This window comes from Coturnix japonica, chromosome 1, assembly GCF_054131305.1.
Source record: "Coturnix japonica strain WE chromosome 1, WE-NBRP24, whole genome shotgun sequence".
NCBI lineage: Eukaryota > Metazoa > Chordata > Aves > Galliformes > Phasianidae > Coturnix > Coturnix japonica.
The window spans coordinates 42,587,133-42,611,161 of record NC_140663.1 but is presented as its reverse complement, the minus strand read 5'-3'; the positions used below and the strand labels follow the sequence as shown (position 1 = coordinate 42,611,161).

The window sequence follows — 24,029 nt, the reverse complement described above, 5'->3', positions numbered from 1 at the left end:
TATCTCTTTCACATGTGCCTTGAAAATATGAAGAAAGCTGCTTAGTACTTCGAGCTTGTAGTAGTATGACTTATAACAAACAGCTGGTTTTTTTTGCTCAGTATGCCTTATATTCAGAAGTGATACGCAAGGATGAAAAATGTTTATAGAAATGTCATTTTGAAACTTGAAAAAACTGGACAAGCCCCTTCAGTACTTCTCTGTGGAGCTTACTGAGATTCTTTTTCATCAGCAAAGGGTTTACTGAACCTTTAACCATCAGAGGAAAAGGTTGAACTTTGAGATGAAGTTGAAAAATCAAGAACAAGAAAGACAGGATTCAGTATTAGCACTGATGATGATACAGCAGACCTACCCCGTCTCTAAAAATCTAGTTGAGTACATTTTTCATTGAAATGTGGGTATTTTTTTCACTTTTGGTAAAAAATCAGTGAAGCACTGGGAGTCTGGGAAACCTTAATGTACTCTATTGGAGTTTGACTTCAGTAGGTAATGAATTCCATGCAAAGAAGGAGGAAATGCTGAGGGAGAGTTAGGGGCTTCCAAATACATTCCTGCTAATCCTTCTGTGTTCAGATGATTATCTAGGCAAGTTTACATCTCTTTCATGTAGACTAAAAGGAAAAAGAGATGAAGTAAGTGGTGTCAGATAATTACTTTCTGAATTTTGTTTCTTCCTGTTTTATTTTTCTGTATGATGACATAATGGTATTGAATTGATTCTTTCACCTTTTTGCCAGGCTAGAGTAAGATTTTAATTTCTGGCATTTTTACTAATTTCTACCATTTTCCCTTTTGCATTGTTATAAAACCTAGAAATCTTAGTTATGTCTTAAAAGAGCCCCTGTACAGTTTGTGGTATTAATATACATAGAGCATAATATATGTTCCTGCTACAAGATACTAGCTTCCAAAATTTACTGCAAAGGCTGAAAGATGCTTGATGAAATAAACCAGGAAATAATGCGAACAGTATTACTGGTGAGATTGATAGACTGTGTTCAGTGCTAAACAAAGAGGTATAGCAAAATTGTAAGAAAAGATTTCAGGGAGAATTATGAGTTAGTTGTAAGTCAATTGATGAGGAATTTCTTAGAATGGAAAGAAGTTCTCTGAAAGAAGAAATTAATTTACATCCATGGAAGTAGTTCATGGAGGCAGCAATATTAAATCAGTTCAATCATCCTGAGAAAACAGTAATTGAAGTTCCCAGAGAAGAAAAAAAAAATGGTGCTTGAGAAGCCTTTAAGTTTCCTGGAGAGTTTGTTTCATTATCTAATAGATGGCAAATAATAATGAAACCTCTCTCAAGAGCAACCCAAAAACAAATAACTAAACTGTACACCACCTGAACTTTTCTTTATTGCCTATTAATTACAAACAAATTAGAATGACAGTTCAAGTTTTAATTCTACATCTTTCATAAATGTTTCATCATTTTCTGTGTCTGGATCAGGTCTGAACTGAACTGAGCTTAGTTAAAAATACTTACTACAGTATAGATACTTTACATGGTAATGGAGAATTAGCTGTTTTGACATTACAAACTCAAAGACTGGAGAATTATCACATTCATTTCTTGGATGTAGTGAAACAAAAGCATTCAGTGTTGAAGCAGTTAACAGTATTGGCACTTAGGGCTTTATAATTAGCCATTGAAGATGAAAGGGATGTTGCCAAGGCTAGTAGGCCTAAAATTAAACCGACCAGCTGTGTTTTAGTTTGAGCACATGTGAACGTGACGCAGGTGCACACTATATACCATCTTCCAACCCTTTCTCCCTGGCCCAATATGCTTTCTGTTAGGATCTTTCTCTTTCACTATTTTTGGAAACAGAATTCTTGGTATTATGAAAAAAAAAAAAAAAAAAAAAAAAAAGAGATGATAGTTACACAAATGAGAAATGATGGGAGCACCATAAAGACACAGTAAGATCTGCAGCATATGGAGTATGGAGGGAGATGGAGTAGAAAGCCACTTCACATCTCTTCTACTGACAGTGCTTAAGAAAGTAACGTAGTTTGTACATGTTACCCAGTTATTCATAAGTGGAAAATACATAAGCAACTCCTGGAATGGAAACAGAACCAGGACTCTGTTTTCTCTTCCCTGCACACATAGTTGCAATGTTGTTATCACAGGGCTTTAATCTATTCTCGCTCTCTCTCTCTGTCTTTCTGTGGACAAATAGGTTTTCCATACCCTTCAGAACAATTCTGCAGCCTTACTGAAAGACTTTTCCAGTCAAGGATTTATTAGATCTTTGTGGGAGGAAAAGAATTGGAATGTCGATCTCCCAGCACTTCCTTCACTTTAAATTTTTTTTCCTGGGTATCCATCAACTCCCTTTATAAAGTACTGTATAGCACTTTAATAAACAATGTTTGTTAATTAATTAAACCCACTTCCTCACTTATCTCAGAATCATAGCTCCAGTGCTTGTTTCTGTTTCTCATCCCTAACATGTCTCCTTATGCACTTACACCAAAACATCCAGACTTTTTTTTTTCCCTCTGGCATCATGTTAAAATTGAGTCATTCAGAATTCTGCTCTGACATGAAGGAGACTAGAGCAGTCTAGCCTTGGTCTCAGCTCACACCTGCTGCCTTACTCGATGTGAAGGTAGCAGTTAGCAGTTGGTTTCACGTAACCGCTGCTGTGAGAAGGAGGAATTGGGTCATGAAGCCTCTGGTTGGCTGGGGTTTGCTCCTTCCTGGGGAACAGTTGAGGCACTTTGGGAGCTGCTTCTAGAAAGCTGAGATGGGATGTGGTGGAGCTGAGGGAGCTCGATCAGGTGTTGGGGGTACAGGCAGCCAGGCTCAAAGTGTGAGTGTTGTGAGACAATGGCTGTGCAGGAAGGCACAGAGAAATGGAGAACTAAGGTTGTTCTGCAGGGCCATGCTCAGAGTGTGTGCTGGTAAGCCTGCTTTATTCACCTGATCTAGTTGCTGAAGATTCTTCTACTTGGAAAGGTGAGTGTTCATACTTCTGTGTTAATCAAATTTGGCTCTTTTAGAGTTTAAAAGACTTTTTCCTTTTCTTTGAGAGGAAGTCACTCTAGGGAGGAACTCTAGGTGATTCTACCATATTGCTTGGCTGATGTAGACTATCAAAACAAACATCAAAGGAGCTTACACTATGTAATAATGATAATACAAAACAGAAGTAAAGGTCTAAGTTCTCTCTCTAAAAGGCAAAGTCTATAAATTAAGCAAAAATCTCAACCTCGCTAAGGAATGAGGGCATGGAGGAGCTGAAGCCAGAGACAAAGCTTTCACTGCCCCCAGATGTTTAGCAACAAATCCAGCTGAGCTGAGCCATCTTTTGTCATGGCTGATATTCCTGGGGCTCCTGCATGAGACAGCTGTGTATGTCTGCTTACATCTTAATGCTTTCCCTTCTGCTTCACTTTGGTCTAGCACACATTACGGAAGTGTGGAACCCTTCTGAAACATTACCTTCTTGGGGTCATTTTTCCCACTGCTCTTATTTCCAGTGATATTTGACCACTTCTATACTGTTACTTTTTGTACACCTGGCCCTGTTTAAATTGAGTAATGCTACTTTAAAATCGGTTAACGTTTGAAAAGAATGCTGGAAATCAGGCAAAGATTTTCAGGTTCTTTGGATTAATCCTCACTGAACTGTAATGTGTCATTTGAGTCAACAGATGTAAAATACTCCATTCTTCCCAAAGCAGTTTGGTGAAGAGCCATCTCTGAATTGCATGTATTAACATACGCTTCCCTCACTCTGTTTGCGCTAGTCATGTCCACTGACTGTGAATTATAGAAGAAGATGATGTGACACAGAAAGATGGAGAAGCATTATAATCCTGACAGGTTGTGTCCTGAGCAGACTTCACCCTCTTCTGTTACAGAACTCTCTTCTCTAACCTTTGTCAGACCACAGCTGTGGAAGCTGTTCTGGTCATGAACTGATTTAATTGACTAAGCTTGTCTTTCTGTTTTGTGGAGAGTGATAGACTCCAGAGAAGTCTCTAAGCTATGCCATAATCAGAGCACAGATGATGGTTAACAGCTTTGTTTTTTTCATTGGTCGGAAAGGCATGGAAGAGTTTTTAGCTAGCTGCAGGTAAATAGATTTTTGTTGCAGGTAAAAGCATCCACTGCTTTTGAGTAGTTTGTATTTGACTTCTAAAATAGATAACTTGGTTTGCATCTGTTCCTTTGATAACATTATGGGTAAGTTCTCACTTACCTAGTCTATGAGATTCTCACAACTGAATCCATAACTTTCTTTTTTTTTGCTTATACAAAGTAGAAATGTCAATAGCACAATGTTAACAGTACAAGTACCACAGAAGTCTGAAGCTGTGTGTTGCACCATTTATTTTACCAGGATGGCACTTTCTGTTGGCCTGTTCTAAACCTTTCCAGCACACTGTGCTGAGCCTTTTAGAGGTTTCCCGAGACTTATATGTACATCAAACTGACACCAAGATTAAAGTTCTTCACAGTCTCACCTTCATTTCCTTTCCTAATAATTTAATTATTAATCTATTAATTTGAAAGCAGCCACTTTATAGAACTTTATTTTTAGTTTGCTTTTGGACAGATGCAAAATTACCAAGTATATATTTTCAAGCATGAATTCTTCTTTTTAGTTTTTTTTTTTCCTTTGGATTTTGCGTTTCTTCTATCTCCACTCTACCTCGCACAATAACTCAACAAATATTATAGCTGGCAGAGCTGAAAAACATTTCAGAGTATTTTGTCTTGCTGCTGCTGGCAGCAAGCCTTTTACACTGTCTCCCACAGTATTCTGGAGAAGCTGGCAGCCCACAGCTTGGAAAAGTACAGTCTTGATGGTTAAAGAATGGATTGGAGGGCTGGGCCCATACGGTGATGGTGAATGGTCACAAGTGATGTTCCCCAGAGGTTGGTACAGGGGCCTACCCTGCTCAGGTCTTTATTGAGGACCTTGATGAGGGGACTGAGTGCACCCTCTGTAAGTCTGCCAATTACACAAAGTTGGCTGGAAGTGTCAATCTGCCCGGGGGTAGGAAGACCCAACAGAGGGATCTGGACAGGCTAGATACCTGAGCTGAGGCCAATGGGATGTAGTTCAACAACTCCAAATTCTGGGTCCTGCACTTTGGCCACAACAACCCCAGGCAACACAGCAGGACTGAGGCAGCATGGCTGAAAGACTCTGTAGAGGAAGTAGACCTGGGGGTATTGGTTGTATACCTTGGGGTATCACTTGGCTGAATGTGAGCCAGCAGTGTTCCCAGTTGGCCAAGAAGGCCAATGGCATAGTGGCTGGTATCAAAAATAGTGTTGCCAGCAGGAGCAGGGAAGTGGTCATCTCTCTGTACTTGGCACTGATGAGGCCTTGAGCATGTTCAGAGAAAGGCAGCGAATCTGGTGAGGGGTCTGGAGCACAAGTGGCTGTGGAAACTGGGACTTTTTAGTCTGCAGAAGAGGAGGCTCAGGAGTGACCTTGTCGCTCTCCTCAACTGCTTGAAGAAAGGTTGTGGAAAGGTGGGGGTTGGCCTCGTCTCCCATGTAACTAGCAATAGGACTTGAGAGAATGGTTTCAAGTTGTGCCAGGGGAGATTCAGGTTGGACAATGCCCACACATCTTCATATGGAGAAATTTATGACAGCTTATCCAATGGACCATTGCAAGCCATCTGAATTACTATATGACATTTTCAAATCATAGTCTTAAGAAATAACAACCTGCAAAGCATTCTAAAACTGTGTGCTGTTCTCTGCTATTTACAATTTCATTTTCTAAGACGTCGATTTCATCACAGTTTGTATTTGGGTTATTGGATTTGTTATTTAATCAGAAATAAAACTAGCTAAACAAGTACATTGTGGATTCAGAAATTAAATCAGGGAAGTTTTCAGCTCCCAGAAACACTCATCCAGTGTGATACTGATGAAAGTAGTTATTGTAGGTCACAGTTGTATGTTGCCATCTGTACTGTTGGGCTTACTATCTGGGTAGGAACCTTCAGGAAATCAAGAAATTGAAGTTGTAAAATAACTGTTTGAACTTGTAACCAGTCATTCTGCTGCGGGGGGGGGGGGGGGGGGGGGGGGGGAACACAGAAAAAACACAGAAAACCACACAACTGTATTGCATAAATTAATTATGTACTATTTACTCTGGATTAAGTCTTAGAGTTTCATTGAGCTAGGCTACGTACTAATCCACATGAAAATAATGCATTTTTACACAAAAATAATAGTGCATTTGAAGTTTATCTCTTTCATCATTTCGCACATATATATTTTTATAAACATGCTCATGAAGTTGGGACAAAGCAAGTTTTAAAAATAAATGAGAAAAAATTTAGAACAGACTTTTTTGGACTACTAATTGTAGTACTACTAAAATCCGGAAGAGCAACTGTATCCTGTGCTGCATCAAAAGAGGGGTGGCCAGCAGTAAGAGGAAAGTGAGTGACCTCTTTACACTGCCCTTGCGAGGCCCCATCTGGAATATTGCATCCAGGCCTGGGTCACCCAGCACAAAAAGAATGCAAAGCTGTTGGATCAGGTCCAGAGGAGGGCCACAAAGATAATCAGAGGGTCAGAGTACCTCTTCTTTGAAGAAAGGCTGAGGGAGCTGGTCTTGTTTAGCTTGGAGAAGAGAAGACTCTGGAGAGACCACCTTGTGGCTGTCCAGTACTTGAAGGGAGGTTACATGCAGGAGGAAAATGGATATTTTATACTGTCTGATACTGACAGAACACGAGGGGATGGCTTTAAACTAAGAGACAGGAGATTTAGTTTAGGTGTTAGAAAGAAATTTTTTGCTCAGAGGAGGTAAATGGCCATTGTAATGTTTTATAATATTTTCAATAAATGATTTCCTTGCAGAAATGTTTATGAATATTTACAAGGTTTTAATATGCAAAACTGGAAAAGGTTTCATAAAAAAAAGGAAGTGGGAAATATACTTTTGATTAGAGTCAACGTTCTTCATTCTGGAGTTTACATGTATTTGTATCTTTAAATTGCAGAATATATGGAAACAGGAAATGCAAGTGTTTCAGAGGAACGTCCACTGGAAGGTGCAGAACATCAGTCTTGCATTTTGTCTCCAGAGGTTCCTCCATCTCCAAAGGCTAAAAGTAAATACATGTACTCTGTGAATACAGAAGCTGTATTGAATGGTCTTTAATGGTAAAATTATATTATTAACATGTTTGTAAGAAGATATGAAATGAAAAAGAGAGATAAAGAGAGATCGATATTGAGAAGTTTTTTTTTCCATTATGAATTACCTAGCTTGACTGCATATACTGTAATGTATACCATAAAAGAAAGTAAAGAACTATTCTCAAAAATGACAAGTGATAGATTCGTTAGACTATTACATTGCTTGGTCTTAAACATTTTTAATTTCTATAACCTAATGCATTTCTTAAGTGAAACAGAAGATTATTAAATATGCCAAAATAATCTGTAGATAGGAGAGTATTTATTTTGTCTCAGCCAGTGAGTACATTTTCCAGTTGTGTTACATTTGGCTCTTTAAAGGATCACTTGTGTACTGCTCTCTCACGCTTCCTGCAAGTAAATTTTCTAACATACCTTTCGTGTATCATGGCTGTCACTGCTACATGTACATGCTTTCATCTTATGCTCTTACTTACAATTTTATGCAGCACAGTGTCTAAGAAGGACATTTCATGAGTGTTTTGTAATCCTGCTTTTCATGAAAACCGTCCAAATTGTAGAACCAAACCTGATCACTGTCTTCTAAAGTCATCCAAAGTACATATAATTAACTGCTGGCAAATAACTCTGACTGTCTTCTTTGGGTTTTTCTGAGTCTCTTTTACCCCTTTACTAGGAGAATTTAATTCATGACAAAATTAAGCTTAGTGCTGCAAGACAGATTATGATCTTCATGGTGACAGTAAACAAATACTCTGGTTCCAGTCATGTTTCCCATGGGGGTGCTTGACAGCCATGTAAAATATAAATATAAATAGTTCCTTTGAGTTTAGTAAAATCATTCATGCAGTCAGATTCCCCATGCCATAGAAACATCTGTCATTAATTTAGGTAGTAAATATTTTTTACACACATTGTTCTTCTGCTTTCAAGACATAAATACTGTAAAACATGCTACTTTGCTTTTTCTTGTCTGTTGTGTAATCTGATTCTAAAGGAAAGAAATTGCATGTGATTGTACTTCCCATCTGTCTGTCATTCTCTAATAATCTAATTTCAAATAATTTAAACTAAATTTGAAAGATGGATAGCTGTATCAATTACCTTATTGTGACTGTCATGAAAATAGATAGCTGGATAGACGTTACTTAGGCTTGCACTGAAAGAAAGTTAAGCAAAATTCATCATTTATGTATTCTTTCTGGCAGCGATCAGATAGCCAGTTAGTGTACACTTACAGACAGGTCAGTTATCACATTTGCAGTTCCTGTCTTACCACACACAACTAATTCTTTCCCAGCAAGAAATATTGAAGGACATACGTGGAAGAAGATGAGATTTCTGTACTGAGAGAACATAAATCTGTAGGAAACAGCAGTTCTGTTTTTTCATTATGGAACTCCAGGATGTTTTTAAAGTCTTTTACATTCAGTTTTCTCTTGTTCTGAAATTAATTTGCAATAAATTCAAATTTTTAAAGCAGAAAACTAAATATAAGTAGATCTAATTACAACTTTGATTCAATTTCAAGTTTTGTGCAAACGCTGACTAAATGTAACAACAGTTTTTATTAAAACATTTTTTAGATTTAACTGTTAAAAGGCAATTAGATGCTTTTAATTAACAGCTTATGTTCTTAAATCTAAAATTGCAGTCATAGTTGTAATTAAAAAAATATATGTATCATAATAAACTGTGTCTTTTATGTCTACCTAGCATAAAAAATGATGAAAAAAAAAAAATAGCTATGAAGAACTGGACAAAAAAAGCTCTAAACCAAATAGGAATCTTACCTGGAGCTTCTTTAGTTGCTTTTTTCTTTTTTTTTTTTTTCTTTTTTTCCCCCAAAGGATAGAGTGAAATGAAATTATTTCTGTATTTTATCAAGTAGGAAGACTGTAGTTTCCAACAGTGCGACTCTTGGAACCTGGTCAAGAGAAAAAATCTCTTGCTTCAAGAATAAACTTTGCTTTCATTCACTTGTTCATTTCTATCATTAAGGCTAACTGTAACACAGATGCCGTAGATTATCCCAACCTAATACAGTTGTTCCTTACAAGTAGTTTTTTACGTCATGGAGAGCTTGCTGCTGCCAGTGAGCTATTCGTGGAAAAAAATTAATGCTTAGTGTCATTCTGATACTTACTACTACTTATATTTCAAGTAGAGGCCCTCAGTATAGCTATTAAAAGCCCATTGTCTTATATTTTTGGTAAAATGCTTAACTGAAGATGTCTGATAAATGAAGGAAAATTCTTGAAATACAATAGAGAATGCACTAAATGTGGATTTCTGATAGGCTGATGTAGGGAGGAATGTTTCAAACTTGTAGATTCTGACCAACATATCCTTTCATGATTCCAAAAAATTGGACTCTGAGAAAGGGACCAGGGATTGTTTATAAAACATGGCTTTTTTGCAGGGACAGAAACTTAGTCCCAATCAACTTTGAGTTTATGGAGACTACGTAGTGTTTTACTTGCTCAGGACAGCAAACATGAAACAGTTTTGTATGTTTATAGAACCTTTACTTTTCTGGATTAATCTTATATACTTGGATAGTTTTTGGTTTTATACAGTGTTGGAAAACAGAGAAAGGGTAAGTACGTGCTGTATTTCATCCTAACTAAATACAAGTTGTAAAGGAATGGAAAAATAAGTAGATTTCCTCAAGCGATTCCCATCCTGGAATGAGATGCCACTACTTCTGAGGGTAGAATTGTGTGTGAAGATCACTGTTTAGATGTTAAGGCATGGAATGTAAGAAATACTGAGTAAGAATGTACATAACTCGCATTCCCTTTTTAGTAATCAATGATCTCTAATATTCTAAGTATTGACTAACGGTGTGTCTGTTTTTAAAGGTGAAGCTGTGACTGGAGAATTATCAAAGCTCTTAGATGAAATCAAATTGTGCCAAGAAAAGGAATACTCTTTTGAAGATCTGTCTCATACAATATCAGACCATTTTCTGGACAATTTTAGTAAAATATCAGAGGAAGAACTTATGACCAGTGGAATCCAAACCAAGCTTAATGTAGTAAGTAAGATGAGATACAAAGACAATATATTCAGTAATAGTTGTTCTATGTTGTACCAATGGATCCAAATTCAAGAGAATTGCTTTCTTCTGCCATCTAAGGCCATCAGGACAACATCTGCAATCAGTTTGATCTCCTTCTGGGGGTCATTTGGAAAAAAAAGTGAAAGACGTAATGATCTTACGTAGTGCCAGAGTGGGCTTTGTTTGGATATTAGGATAAATTTCTTAATGGCGGGAGTGGTTTAGTAACAGAATGAGCTGCCCAGGTAATTGGTGCCGTCTCCATCCCTGAAGTATATAAGAAAAGTGTGGACATAGCACTATGGGATTTGGTTCAGGTATGGGAATTTCTAGGTTATGCTGATGGTTGTACTTGATGGCCTCAAAGGTTTTTTCCAAGCTAGATGATTCAGGATTCTACATTTGTTTTATTTACATCACATTTGAGAAAGAAATAGTGCAAGAGAATGATATGTCTAATAGTATAACAGTAAAAAAGAATAGGATGCACTCATTACAGACTTAAAATTTAGTGTTCCCCTAATTTTGTAAAGATATTGCCACCTAGAACTATGAATAGCTTTTGATGGCACTACAAATGTGACCAAAAGCTCAGGTTAGTTTTACTTTTGAGCTTGGGGGGTGCAAAGAGGGTTTCTTTGAGAAATGCATTAAAATTGATATACTCAGAACTGAATTGATGTGGTTGTGATACTTCAGTGATTTCTACTTACAGCTGAAAATATAGCTTCATCAATACTATTCCTGTAAATAAAGTGCTGGAGGATTCATTATTTCATTACAGGGCAAAAGGACACATTTATTTATTTATTTATTCCCTCTTAATTATTTTCCTTAGAAAGTAAAATAAGTAGGATCGCTCATGAAGTAATACACACAACAGAGGTAAAATGTTAAATGCTAAATTTCATTTTCTTTTTTCATAAATTAAGAACAGTTATGCTTTAATGTGTGGTGAGAAGCATAACAAGTTAAGACATTTTATGTGCTAGAGAATTCCTTACTATGTATGGAGGCAGAATTAGGCTTACAGGAATGATTAGCTGCCCCAAAATGCAGTAGATACTTTTGTAAAGGCCTTTTATGTTTGAGCAATGAGATACATAATCCATATTGAAGTCAGTCTACACAAGGTACTGGAGTCAATTAAGCATTTCTATGTCTTTCAAGTGTCCCTCTGTATTTAGATGCTAACTGCCATTTAAGTCTGCTCTGTTGCTGCTTTGCAGAAATTGTAACTCCTATTAGTCTGTCTATTTAAACTGAAATTTGTACAGGGCTAAATGAAATAGAATGTGAATATTCAACCAGTAAATCTGTAATTTACCTATAGCAGTTAAATCAGGCAAGTACATTTGCTGACATTCCATGTGATTATTTATTCAACCCAACATGAAAGCAAATCTTTGAAAATGGGAACTGGCTAAAGCATGTCATGGCTCTTTCTCACTAGTGCAACAAGTTTTTCTTTCAATGAAAAGATCAAGGATCAAGGTGGTGATACACACTTTTATCATCAAGTCACCATTCAGAGCAGAGGATGTTTTTCCTTTGTTTGGACCCAGCTCCACAGGCCTATGCATGGAAGGAACTGCATTGTGATGTGAGATTTTGCTGTTTGATCTAAAAGATCTGTTTCATTATAAAGAAGTATTTTACTAAGTTTTTTCAGTTTCTGTCTGTCTTCTCTGTAGCCAAAATTTTCAGATTTGAAATATGTTTTGTTTTTTTTTTTATTCTGGGGGAAACGCTGCTTTTTCAATGAAGACCCACAGGCTCAGTAAGGAGCCATCAAGGCAAAGACGAGGTGTTAGAAGAGTGAATGAGGATGACTGAAGAAACGTACATAAGTATTTATGAATAAGAACATGAATATGCAGAGAGAAGAAAGTGATAGGTGGAAAGAAATTTATATACAGAGAGGCAGAAATGGGTTTCAGGACAAATATGAAAGAGATTCTCACAACTTTTTTTCTGTCTTGAGTTTTTTCTTGCTGGGAACCTTCTGTAAATAATCTCGAGAGTGAGTTCTCCCCTATAATCTCTATTAGGAGAACACAGGAAAATTGTATAGGGAAACTGAAGGGCAGGATCTTGCAAATTGGATTACTTGAACCTCTGAGAGGTTCTCCTCTATTATCTCTATTGGGAAAATGAGCTGGGGGTGCAGGAGAAGGATTTGGAGGTGTAGGAAAAAGATTTGGGACTACAGGAGACGGATTTAGAAATGTCAGTTGATGAGAGACTCTACATGAGCTGGCATGTGCTCTTGCAGCCCAGGCGGCCAGCCATATCCTGAGTTGCATCAAGACAAACGTGACCAGCTGTTTGAGGAAGCTGATTCTGCCCCTCTGTTCTGCTTTACCCCACCTGGAATACTGCATCCAATTCTGGGGCCCTCAATACAAAAAAGGCTGTTGGACTGAGTCCAGAGACGGCCCACAAAGATGATGAGAGGGCTGGAGCACTTCCCCTGTAGGAACAGCCTGAGAGAGCTGGGGCTCTTCAGCCTAGAGAAGGCTCTGACAGACTGCTATTGCAGCTGGAAACGTACTTTTTATAAGGGCATGTAGTGACATGGCGAGGGGAAATGGCTTCAAACTGGAAGATTTAGACTAGATATTTGGAAGAATTCTTTTTGCTGTGTGGGTGGTGACACGCTGGAACAGGCTGTTGAGGCAGTCTGTGAATGGCTATTCCCTGGAAACATTCAAGGCTGGGCTGGATGGGGCTTTGAGCAACCTGGTCTGGGGGGCTGGAACTAGAGATCTTAATGGTCCCTTCCAACCCAAACCATTCTATGGTTCTATGTGTGCATCTATTTAGCTTGCTGCTGCTGCATACTCCAGGACCCTTTGGAAGCAGTAACAACACAGTAGGACTGGAGTACACACTGCAGGACTAAATGTGTTGTCGTTCTCTGTTACCAGTTCCAGCACAGGTGTGAGAACTGCAGCAGGTGAACCTCTACAAATGAGCACTTGCTTCAGATTGGAATAAACAACTCTTCCCCTAACATGTGTTGTTGATTGTGGTAATGTTAGTTCTGAGCAGGAGCAGAAGTCAGGTCTCTGTTGGTAATATTTTAGGTGATATTTCCTGGACAAGTGCTGGTTCTAGAGATGATGACTCATGCACACTTTTGAACTTCTATAGTCCAGTATTTTGAACCTTTCCAAAATTTATGCCATGAGACTTGGTGACCTTAAGGAGGTTCTTCAAAGGAACTGGATGCTAGGAGATGTTTTTTTCTCCCTGTCTTTGCATCTTGCCATTCTTCAGAGAAATAAAAGGGATCGTGGGTCAAGATCTGATCAGCTGGATTAAGGAAGCACCTCTTGAGGCTACCCTAGCATGGATGCAGTAAGGAGAAAGCATCAGGAAGTAGAGTGCATTTGTTAGCTTTCATAAACAACTGATAATCTTGAAGAGGGCTAAAACTTCTATGGGACTGAAGATTTAGATTGATTCAGAATTTAGAAAGGTATGTTTGTCTATCTAGTATTTGCAGCTTGGAATTCTGTCTTGAATCTGTGTCAACTTCTGTTATTTGAAAGAGCATAATTCTGTTTTTGTTTTGCAAAGTAGCAGTAGTGATGCTGACTGCTTTCTAATGCAGTAACTAGACTATAGAAAGTTTCATCTGGAAAAGGGAAAAGTGCTGTTCAGTTCTCTCTGTGCTATAAGGGTGAGTTTTAGCATCACATTTGTAGTCTCTCACAGCCACTGGAAAAATGCTGATGCTGTCCTGAGTGGATTAGGACTTCCTATCCACTAGTAAATTCTATTCCTTTTTTGACCTTAGATGTTGTAAAGGAAACTGTTGATCACAGCCTGAACCTCTGATTAACCATCTGAGGCAAGCGACAAGTCAGCTGCTGGAGCACAGGTGAAGGTAATTCAGCTGTGCTCCTAGATCCTATTTAAGGGCTGACCACCACTAAGGTAGCATATCTTTCTGGGGACTGTTCCTTTGTAGAGTTTTTGTGTTGAGCCTCCATTTCAACTGAAAGCCTTAGCACTGGTGAGTCTTTTCTCAGATACCCTCTGGCTATTTACTCTCTAATTACAACTATACAGATGTCTTACTTTGTTTTTTGCTCAGCGATACAGCATTTCCAGAATGCAACGTTTTGTTTTGAAGAAGTTGTGGTTTAGAACATTTTTAGATAAAGAACAGAATTAAATCCAGTTGTCTGTTTGCTGAGTAGTTGGATAATTAGTCATCCAGCCTCTCAGCAAGTTTTTCTGACATATCTGGACTAGGGGACTTAAGCTTTCAGGACAACCTTTTCAACAAATTTTGCATGTAAAACACATGTTTTATTGGTTCTTATGCTTCTGTTGACCTGATGTCTGACTTGTGATATAAGGCATTTAACAAAATAAGGTTCTGTAACACATTCACCTCTTAGAGTTTGCATATCTCTGAGGACAGGTGAAACTGAGAGATTTCTAGAGAGGGATGGGGGGGCTGGGGGGAGAACTTAAAAGGGGGAAAAAAAGAAAAAGAAACTTTCCTCGGGACATAAGAAAACTGCATGGGAAAAATGAAGGGCAGAATCTTGTGAATTAGGTTAATTGAACCTCTGGGAAAAAGAGAATGCAGTGGAGCAGTAAGTGAAAGTAAGGAGAATAATACTAAATGCCGTGGTGTAGGTTTAAATAGGAACTGATGGGATAAAGTGCCAGTGTTGCCAAATTCCACTCCAGAAGTAGGAAGGGAAACTGGATAAAACTGGGGATTCTGGAACGGTGTGTGAACTGTTAGCTTCCTGAATGAGACTGGAAGTATCAAAGTATCAAAATACTTTGAATGCTTGTTTGTTGGGTAGTACAAAGTCAGGTATGAATATGTTAACTTGATGATTTACTTGAACTGCTCATTACAAATAATGAACTAAAGAAAGTTAAAGCTACATCAGAAACTTTATTTGCAGTGCTTGATATGGTAAATTTGGCTGTGTTTCAACACACATATGATTTGCTCTCATGTAAAATATTTCATGTAATTTTAAAGTTAATTGCTGGAAGATCTGTTTGCAGATCAGTTTTATTACATGCCGTTCTTTCAGTTTTCAAAAACTATAATTTTAGAAGTATTTCTTTTCCAATAGATGGCAGTCTGGCTCAGTAATTTCAAGAACAAAGCAGCCATGTTATACAAGAGTTTCAACTTTTTTTTTTCTTTGCTTTCTTAAAGTCATGTATTTTTAAAACAGTTTATAGTATAAATTACTTTAAAATGTCACTAATTCTGGTAAGTGGAAAATTTGTCGAACATCATGGCATACGTTTAAGGTACAAACTAAAATCTCAGGGCTAAATTTAGAAGTGCTTTATTACATAGGGGTTACATGTCAAGTGTCTATTCAAAGGATCTGTGTGAATTCAAAAGCAAGTAAGAAAATTCAAATGGCTATAGCTTGCAAACAAAAGATCTGGAAGAACGAAGTGCCAGGGAAACAAACACTAGAATGTTTAAGTGTTTGTTGTGAGGAATGTTACAGAGCTCCTGCTAGTAAATTGTTTTAATTTAAATTCCTCTGCTACCCATTTCTTGTCGAGTTTGAGGTGTAAGTATTTGTGTGCGAACATACTGTTCTAAACAGAATACTAAAAACAGAAATATGCTGTATTTATTACAGTGTACTTTCTGGAGTTTCTTAATATGAAAACATTCAGAAAGGAGAGAGAGTGGCTTGTGCACGTGTGTCCACATAAGAAAGGTTTCTATTGAATGCTACTTTGTTTTTCCAAGACAAAAAAAAAAAAGAATATTAAGACTGTTTATGCTATTCTTTGTGTGTGTGTGTGTGTATATATGTATACTTCTATATGCAAGATGTGCATATTAGATACATTTCAGTCTTTTCCTTTCATAAATTGGATGTGTTAATGTAATGAACACTTTTAAAAACTGCCTTGTAGAAGACATTTATCTTGCTCTCTGTTCAGGAGGATACTCCATATTTCTAATTCTCAATTAAGAATGCACTTGGAAGGTGGTGTGTTCTCTGCAGTAAGAGTAAACAAATATTCTTCACATTAGGAGTTGAGGAATAAAAAAAAAAAAAAGAAATTTGGAACTAAAATCAAATTGAAATAATATTCTGCTAGATGCACTTAATAAAAATGAAACTCCAAATGAAAATATAACATCAGTTGCTTCAGTCTTGTGTAGAGGATATTTACTTGCAATGCTTGCTTTTACATTTATGCTCTCACGTTCAGAAGCAGAAAACATCACCTACGTTATAGATTTCCAAGTGTGAATGCAGTATCTTGCTGTCTTCAGATTGTGAGTTTAGATTAAAGGAGGTATAGTTCCAGAAGATGTTTCTCTAGTGTTCTTCTTAATTACCTGGAGTAAATACTGAGAAACTGGTGTTGAGAGATACCCTCATTTTTTTTTAGCTTTCAGAATAAAACTGAAGTACTAAAGTCGTATAGGATTATTGGGACTGCACTACAGAGGGATTTCTCAGAAGAGGTAGCAGTATATCTGGTTAGCTTTCAGGTGGTTATATAATAGATAAGAAAGGCTGTCAGAAATAATATGAATTGAAGCATAGAGAGAGGTTCTATAGTCTAGTAAAAAAGATTTGGATTTCATCACAATTTAAGTGTCAATTTCTCCTTAATTCTGTCATCTGAAATGGACAGTTAATACTTATGCACTTTAAGAGAGAATGAGAAAAATATCTTTTAAAACATGTCATATTAACACTGAATACATCACTGTTTTCAGCAAAGGGAAGACTCACTTTTAATTCTCATGACAGAAGATCAAGGTGAAGGTATATAAAAACAATATGATTTACTTTTATATGGTTAGGAGATTTGAAATGATAGGATTGTGTGTTATGGGAGAAGATTGTTAGGAATGAATACGCAAGAGGAAAATAAATTTTATGTGTGGTCAGTTATTTTATCTACATTATTCAAGCATTTTATAATTTCTTTTTTGTTTTTTTTTAATGCAACTTTTAAACAAATATTGTCTGGACTGAAATATTATAGTGGAAAAGAGTGATCAATTATTCTGGAATACAATGATTGCTCTCTTAGATCAGTGTAATCCTTTGATTGTGTTATAAGTTTGAATATAGGCATTATTGGGAGTGTGAAACAAAATTCCAGATGAGGAAAAGGAGCAACCTGGAAGTATATAAATGTATGACTAATGTGGATATATTAAGAACAATTAGCTCAACTTTTTTGTTACTGAATGATAAAATCACCTGGCCTGATTTATTGTCCATGGTGAGAATCAGGTATATTTACCTGTTATAGGAAAAGTTATAGGATTGGATAACACACCTTAGAGGTATTTATTTTTTGTTATCTGTATTCATGATGTTAGAAAAAGGGAATTATACCAGTGATTGGAATACTTTTGCTTTATTCCCCTTACAGCATAGAGTTTTTATATTGCTGAATTATGACAAGAATTCTGAATGGTCAATTCCTGGCTCTTACCCCTAGTTCAGTTACAAATTTAATTTTACAAGCTAATGCTAGCTCTTTTTTCAGTTTGATATAAAGGCAGAAAAGCCTTTTATTTATCCCATGCAGGATATATAAACTCTGCATTTTAAGATTCCCTTGTTAGAAAAGTCTACCCACTCTCTGAAGATAAGGTTATATAACTTTATGAATTGTTTTTAAAAGCTACCACCCAGCAGAAAACCATCTGTTAGTCCTAGTTCCTAATGCATATGGTGGTATTTCCCACCGAGAAGTACTGTTTTCACTGTGATATATCTCATTAGACATTTATAACCTGACATCCATACCAGGCATCTATTATTTGTTTTCAAGTATGATGCCGTGCTATGAAGTACTTTTCAAAAAGGCTTCTCTGTCCTGTGTAAATAGGAGATAGACATTACAAAGAAGTAGAGGAAAACACATAGACTTCATGCAGATTTTTGCCTGTTCTTTTTTAAGCAGTTTACCCAGCAAAGGAAAGTTCAAACAATTCTTTGGTATTTTTTTTCTAACCTGTGTTCTGTAGTTATTAAAAGAACTACTGTAGGGTTATTTTCTGTATATGTGAATTACTCTGTGCTTGTGAACAGCATCATAAAGACTTCTGTGTTGGAGGGAGCCTAACTGCAGCCGAGTGGAACTCTACATAGAATAATCTGCCTGATGGCATGCTTCCCAGCCAACTAAATTAGCCTGCAGCTCCCTGCTGCTGTGATTTCTGGTACAAGTATTGCTAGACAATCCTCCAGTGTGCTGCACAGACATACCCTGTGAGATAGTCAGCACTTATTTGAGAATGTAAAATGCCAAAATATGACAGTGCTTAGTATGATTTAAACTACATAGAGTCAACTATGATAAGGGGGGGAGGGTGCTGCCCAAACCACCAGTTTATTTGATCAGCATTCAAAAAAAAAAAAGATTTCATTTCTTCTATAATGGTTTTCTGGAATATTTAGTCAGTATCTTCAATTATGTCTGTGTGGGGAAAATTCCTTGACTATCAGATACTTGCAGGAAAACAGCTTACAGGCAAATGTGTAATTCTGAATGCTGTTAGGTGTTTAGCTTGCACTGGTGAATCCTGAATGTCTAATCCTTTTGGTCCAATCTGCTGCATTGTTTACCTTGATAACCAATGTATTATTATATTTTGCAGAACATGCTGTATGTTCAGACATTTCATTTCCTGAATACATGCTTGCATTTATTCTTCTATGGCAAAGTCTGATAGAGTAGTAAAGAAAAAATGGCGCACACTCTTCACAACTTGCAATAATGCAGGCTTGTTTTTTTCTTAAAGCTATCCTTTTGCTGGATAAGTAATCCTAATATTTGCAAGTTTATTTTCTATGTAAATCTTGCCATGCTATGAACCACTTTGCTTTCCCTGCTGTGAATTCTTTCATCCTAGCTCAATCTCTTTTATACAAGAATCTCAGATATGACTGTAGCGCCTCCCCCCCCCCCATATAAAATCATTATAACTTAAGCCTTTCTGATCAAAGAGCTTCTTTGTCTTCATAGCTATAAAACTGTATGTAAATTTTGGATGTTCAGCAAATGATTTGTCGTATATTATCTAGAATCCTTGTGGACAGTTATGTTTTATTAAATTAACCAGAGCAAATCCTTGTGTATTTTTTTTTTTCCATGAAGACCATTTTAGCTCAGAGACAGTCATACATTGTAGTACTGAACACGTAGATGATTTGTCACTATACTTGACCAAATACCAAAGAAATCTGCAATCTAAGCAGGACTACTCAGAATCTGAAGTGTCTATTTGAACTGATTGTGAGATCATCTTGCCAGTATGAAATATATTTAATTAGTTATCTCTTTGTGTGTGTTATTCAGCACTTAAGTGAACATTCTTTTCCACACCTATTTTCATTCCTTACCTTTCTTGAGCTGCCTGCGCCACTGTGCACATTGTTACTAGGTTTATTAGCAGTGCAGTCTTCTTCCATGCTCTCTGTCTGCTGTCCTATTTAGTATGCAGTACTGTGCCACATGGTGTGCATTTTTAAGCTGTAGTGTCCAGCTTCAGTTGGGATCTTAGTTGCACATGATGAAATTTTCATCCAGAAAGCTGATTTTGCAATATTAACTTCAACTCTTTCTGTCATAATATTACAAAATCATCAATGAGACTGATGAACTTTGCTATAACTGCTCTCCTAGTAATCGGAGATTGTTCCTTCAAGCCTTGACTTTCCTTAGAGACGTTCAGAAGATCTGCAGTGGACTCCTAATTGCATTTCCCACGGGTTTTTCCTCTCCTCAGATTTTTCTCCATTGTTCTAGCCTAAACGACCTTTGAAACTTCTCTCTCACAAAAGAACAAAAAGTTATTTTCATCATGGCCTTGCCTGATTTTCTAAAAATTCTTAAAATTCAAAATCCATTAGAGTTATGTGAATTCTCACAGGATACATTAAAGAGTGGAGATAAACGGCAGTGTACTGTTTCACTTCATCATATTCTATGATTCTATTGAAGCTAAATAAGTAGGTACCTTTTTAGCTGCAGAAGTCTCAGTTTCCTTTGCTCTCTTCTTCTCAAAAAGAGGGAGCAGTATACAACTAATATTAATGGTAAATATTCTGGTATAGTTCAAAGGGCAAAACTACTTCCTGCAAGCAATCCAGGAGACTCCTGGAGTCTGCTGAGGACAACTTCCGGGCCCAGATATTGGACAGATCATCTGGAGCTAAGTGTTACTGGACTTGGTGCTCACCAGTGCAGAGAAGATCATTTGAAGAGGTGAAGACTGGAGGCATTCTGTGCTGTAGGAACTATACCCTGGCTGAGTTTGTGTTCTTGAGGAATACAGGTCCAGGGTTACTTGACCATATACACACCTGTTTTTGCATTTTTCTCTTGGCATCTGTTTTTTCCTAAACTTATTAGAAGTCTCTATTTAGTGCCATGAGCGAAAATCTCAGAGGAGGTTCTTCAGTTTTGTTTCAGAAGTTATTTGAAATTGAGCAATTTTTATTAGTGCTGGTTATTATTTCTGTTGATGTTGGTGCTCTGCTCAATACCTCTAGAATATGAACTATTACAGTCTGCAGAGAAGCATCCTTAGCACTGTTTGTTAACCTTAAACAGAATGCATATTCAAATGTAATGATTTTTTTCCTATGCTGATCTTGTTTAAAATTATTAACATTTGATTCCTTACAGGTGTTAGCCTTTCTCTCTGTCTAGAATGATGTTTCTTTTAAGGAATCTCTAATTTTACCAGGTTACTGCTTTAGCTGTAGGTACTTTGTAAGAAATGGTGTTGCATAGGAGTTATATGTTAATACGTGTTATGATTTCATTTGTAGTTTACAGAACATTAAAAGCACTATGTGATAGCAGGCTGAAGAAAGGATTAAGTATTAGCTCTTATGCTACCCAGGAATATGTCTGGAAAATGAACTAAAGGTGTACTTTTATTGGGGTAAATCTCTACATACTATGTTGACTCTACCACAGATAAAAAGAACAGAACAGATGAGCTAGCACAGGAAAAGCAACAACTGTCCTAAATCTTCTGAGTCCTTGTTATTGAGATAGTTGGAATGAAGTCATTATTTTAGTTATGTAAAACACGAAGCAGCAACAGGTTTCTTTCTTTTTTTTTTTTTCCTATCCATACCAAAATGCTTGCCTTTCTATTGGAGATGATTTTAAATTCTGTTTACACATACTATTGAGTGAAGAAAGACTAGGAATGAAAGAGAGGATTTGGCTGGGTCACGTGTAGGTCAGACTTCACTGAGTGTGTGCATGTTTTACACTTTGTCTGATATTTTGTGGTTAGGCCTTCAACTTCCATAATGCACTGACTTTACTGTCAAGAGATTCATCCTATTGTCAGTTATTCCAGTGCATTGTCTTTATATTGCATTAAGCATTTTAGATAAAATATGACAAAGTGCTTGCAGTTTGTTGCTGATGGATCTTGAGATAACCGTATACAAGTGTTTTTTAAGGTCTTTTTTGATTATCCACTCTTAACCAGCACTCAACTTTCAGATAGATAACTGGGTGCTGTCTATATTATCTCTTTAGAATGACATTGTCTACTCAGGTAGGATTTTCTCTTATATCCTTCATTAAGCCAACAGCATCTTAATGCAATAGTAACTTCATTTTCAGTAACACATTTTTACTGAGAATATATATGTGAAGTAAAAAACTGTGTACTGGAGGAGTAATAAAGTGGTGACTTCTGCCTACTCAGTTACCACCTGATTTTTCCCCTACTTTAATTTCTGTTCCTTCTGCTCTATTTCATGACAAATAATATATTTTCTATAAGTTTCATCATTCTGCCACCCACTTATCCACCCTCTATTTCACAACTTTTTAAAAGGAAAAATACATGTTTTATGGCTGATTTGTTTTGCAATTACATTGCACTGAGTTTTTCAGACATTATATGATAACACTCAGTACAGAGACGCTGAATACTGAGATGTCACTGTAGTTATTCTCCAAGCAATGTTCTTTTCTTTGACTTTTCAAGCCAAAAATGCTGAACTGTGAAGTTTTTTTTTAATGCAAAGTAAATATAGTTACGCTTTTGTTTCTATTTAATATTTCTGAAAACATCGATCTTGTTTTTCTGCAGGCACCTATACCTTTCATTATCAGTTTCACTCAACTGGTATGTGAGTTCTTCAGTGAGTCATATTTTAGAATGAGTCATGTGTGTATAAACACTCAGTCCTTGATTCAGGGAGACACAAACTTGCCATTAAAATGAGAAATCCCATTAACTTAATTGGAACTATTCATGTGTTTAAGGCTCAAGACTCAAATTAATGCATTTTTGCATAGCCTCTATTTGTATATCCCCTTAGGTCAAATCTACTATGCTTATAGGGTAGAAAGGTATCCCTATAATTGCATTTATGTTAGAGAGTGTTGCAAACTGAGTGGTTGCTGGGTTGAGTTCCCCATTGGAGCTTTATCCTTCAAAATGATAAGTTCTTTCTCCTTGGTCAAACAGAGCTCTCATAGTGCTTTGATGTTAAGTAATATAAAATCAGTTAGGTTAATATCTAATATCAAATATCAGTACCAAGAATCAGTACCCATTGGTACCAAGTGTTTGGTGTTGATATTTGAGTATTTGGTATGAATTATGAAAACAGTCTAATATATGAGGATTAGGTACATAACTGAAGACACCTAAGCGCTTGTAAGTCAGGTTAACTTTGCTTCAACTAATGTTAAGAGGTAAAAATTCATTTGAAGACAATTCAGTCCTCTCCTATGAATATTAGAATGGAGTAGGTTGTGAAAGTGCTTATGTGTTCCTCTGTTAAAGACAACCAGTTGAATCTGTAGACAAAAAATAGCTCAGATCAAATACTTAGCTTTTAAACAGTTCAAACTAGTTTTAAAAATGATTTTTTGAAATGTATTATTAAGAAAATCTATATTGCAACTTCAAGCAGCTAATGCAGTTAATTTATAGCATAAAAATAAATGCAGTACATTTCCCAAAATATGTAAGAATAAAGGCTCCATCAGCTCTATATACTAAATTCTTAACTAATTCATTAAAGTATATTTTTAAGAAGCATGTAGTGTTCAACTCTGCAACTTTTCAGTTTACTGAATCACTGAATTTTCTGCTATGTGAAAAACTCCATCTACTCTGAACTGAATGTGGTAATCTTCACGTGGAGACTATTTTATGTATATGTAACCCAAGTTAACTACATTATATTCAGAAGCTTTTACTTCTTGTCGAAAAAAGAAATCAATTAGCCAAGATCAGTGTTTTTTGAAATGTATAGTATTCTCTTGATGGACCATTTTCTTAATGTTACAGTGTTTTGGAAAATGAGAAGTGTTATCTTTCTTAAAAAGAAAACAAAAAACAAAAAACCAACAAACAAAACCTTCCTATACAGATGGAAGAAATGGTATCTTTTTTCTGCAAGATTAAAATGTATAAGCTTACTGTGAAAAATGCATTCAGATGTACTCATTTATTTTATAATCTTGTTTTTCCTTATAAGTCTTGCTTTATTCAGTGTGCACCATGCTTTATTATTGTCATCTAGTTTAAGGATATATTTACTGCACAGTATCAGATCCTAATCTGAAGAGAGAACAAAAGAATCAGACTGGTTTAGATTGAAAGGGACTTCTGGAGGGCATCTGGTCCAGTGACCTGCTCAAGCAGAGCAGCTTGTCCAGAACTGTATCCAGTTTGGTTTTGAATGTCTACGAGAGACTCCATAGCCTCTCTGGGCAACCTGTTCAGCTGCTCAGACCACCTGAACAGTGAAG

At 36.6% G+C, this 24,029-nt stretch overlaps 1 protein-coding gene across 12 annotated transcripts in view; it reads left to right on the top strand.

The window, feature by feature from the left end:
* Window positions 1-24,029, top strand: part of ANKS1B (ankyrin repeat and sterile alpha motif domain containing 1B) — a 393,118-nt gene that overhangs the window by 64,812 nt on the left and 304,277 nt on the right. For all 12 annotated transcript variants that reach the window (XR_014934338.1, XR_014934339.1, XM_085515441.1 and 9 more), the window contains exons 7-8: window positions 7,006-7,116; window positions 10,030-10,205. Coding sequence is in view for 10 of the 12 variants with exons in the window: in XM_085515441.1 (XP_085371567.1) it covers window positions 7,006-7,116; window positions 10,030-10,205 (287 nt within the window). In the remaining 2 variants the exon portion in view is untranslated. The remainder of the gene's footprint in view (window positions 1-7,005; window positions 7,117-10,029; window positions 10,206-24,029) is intronic.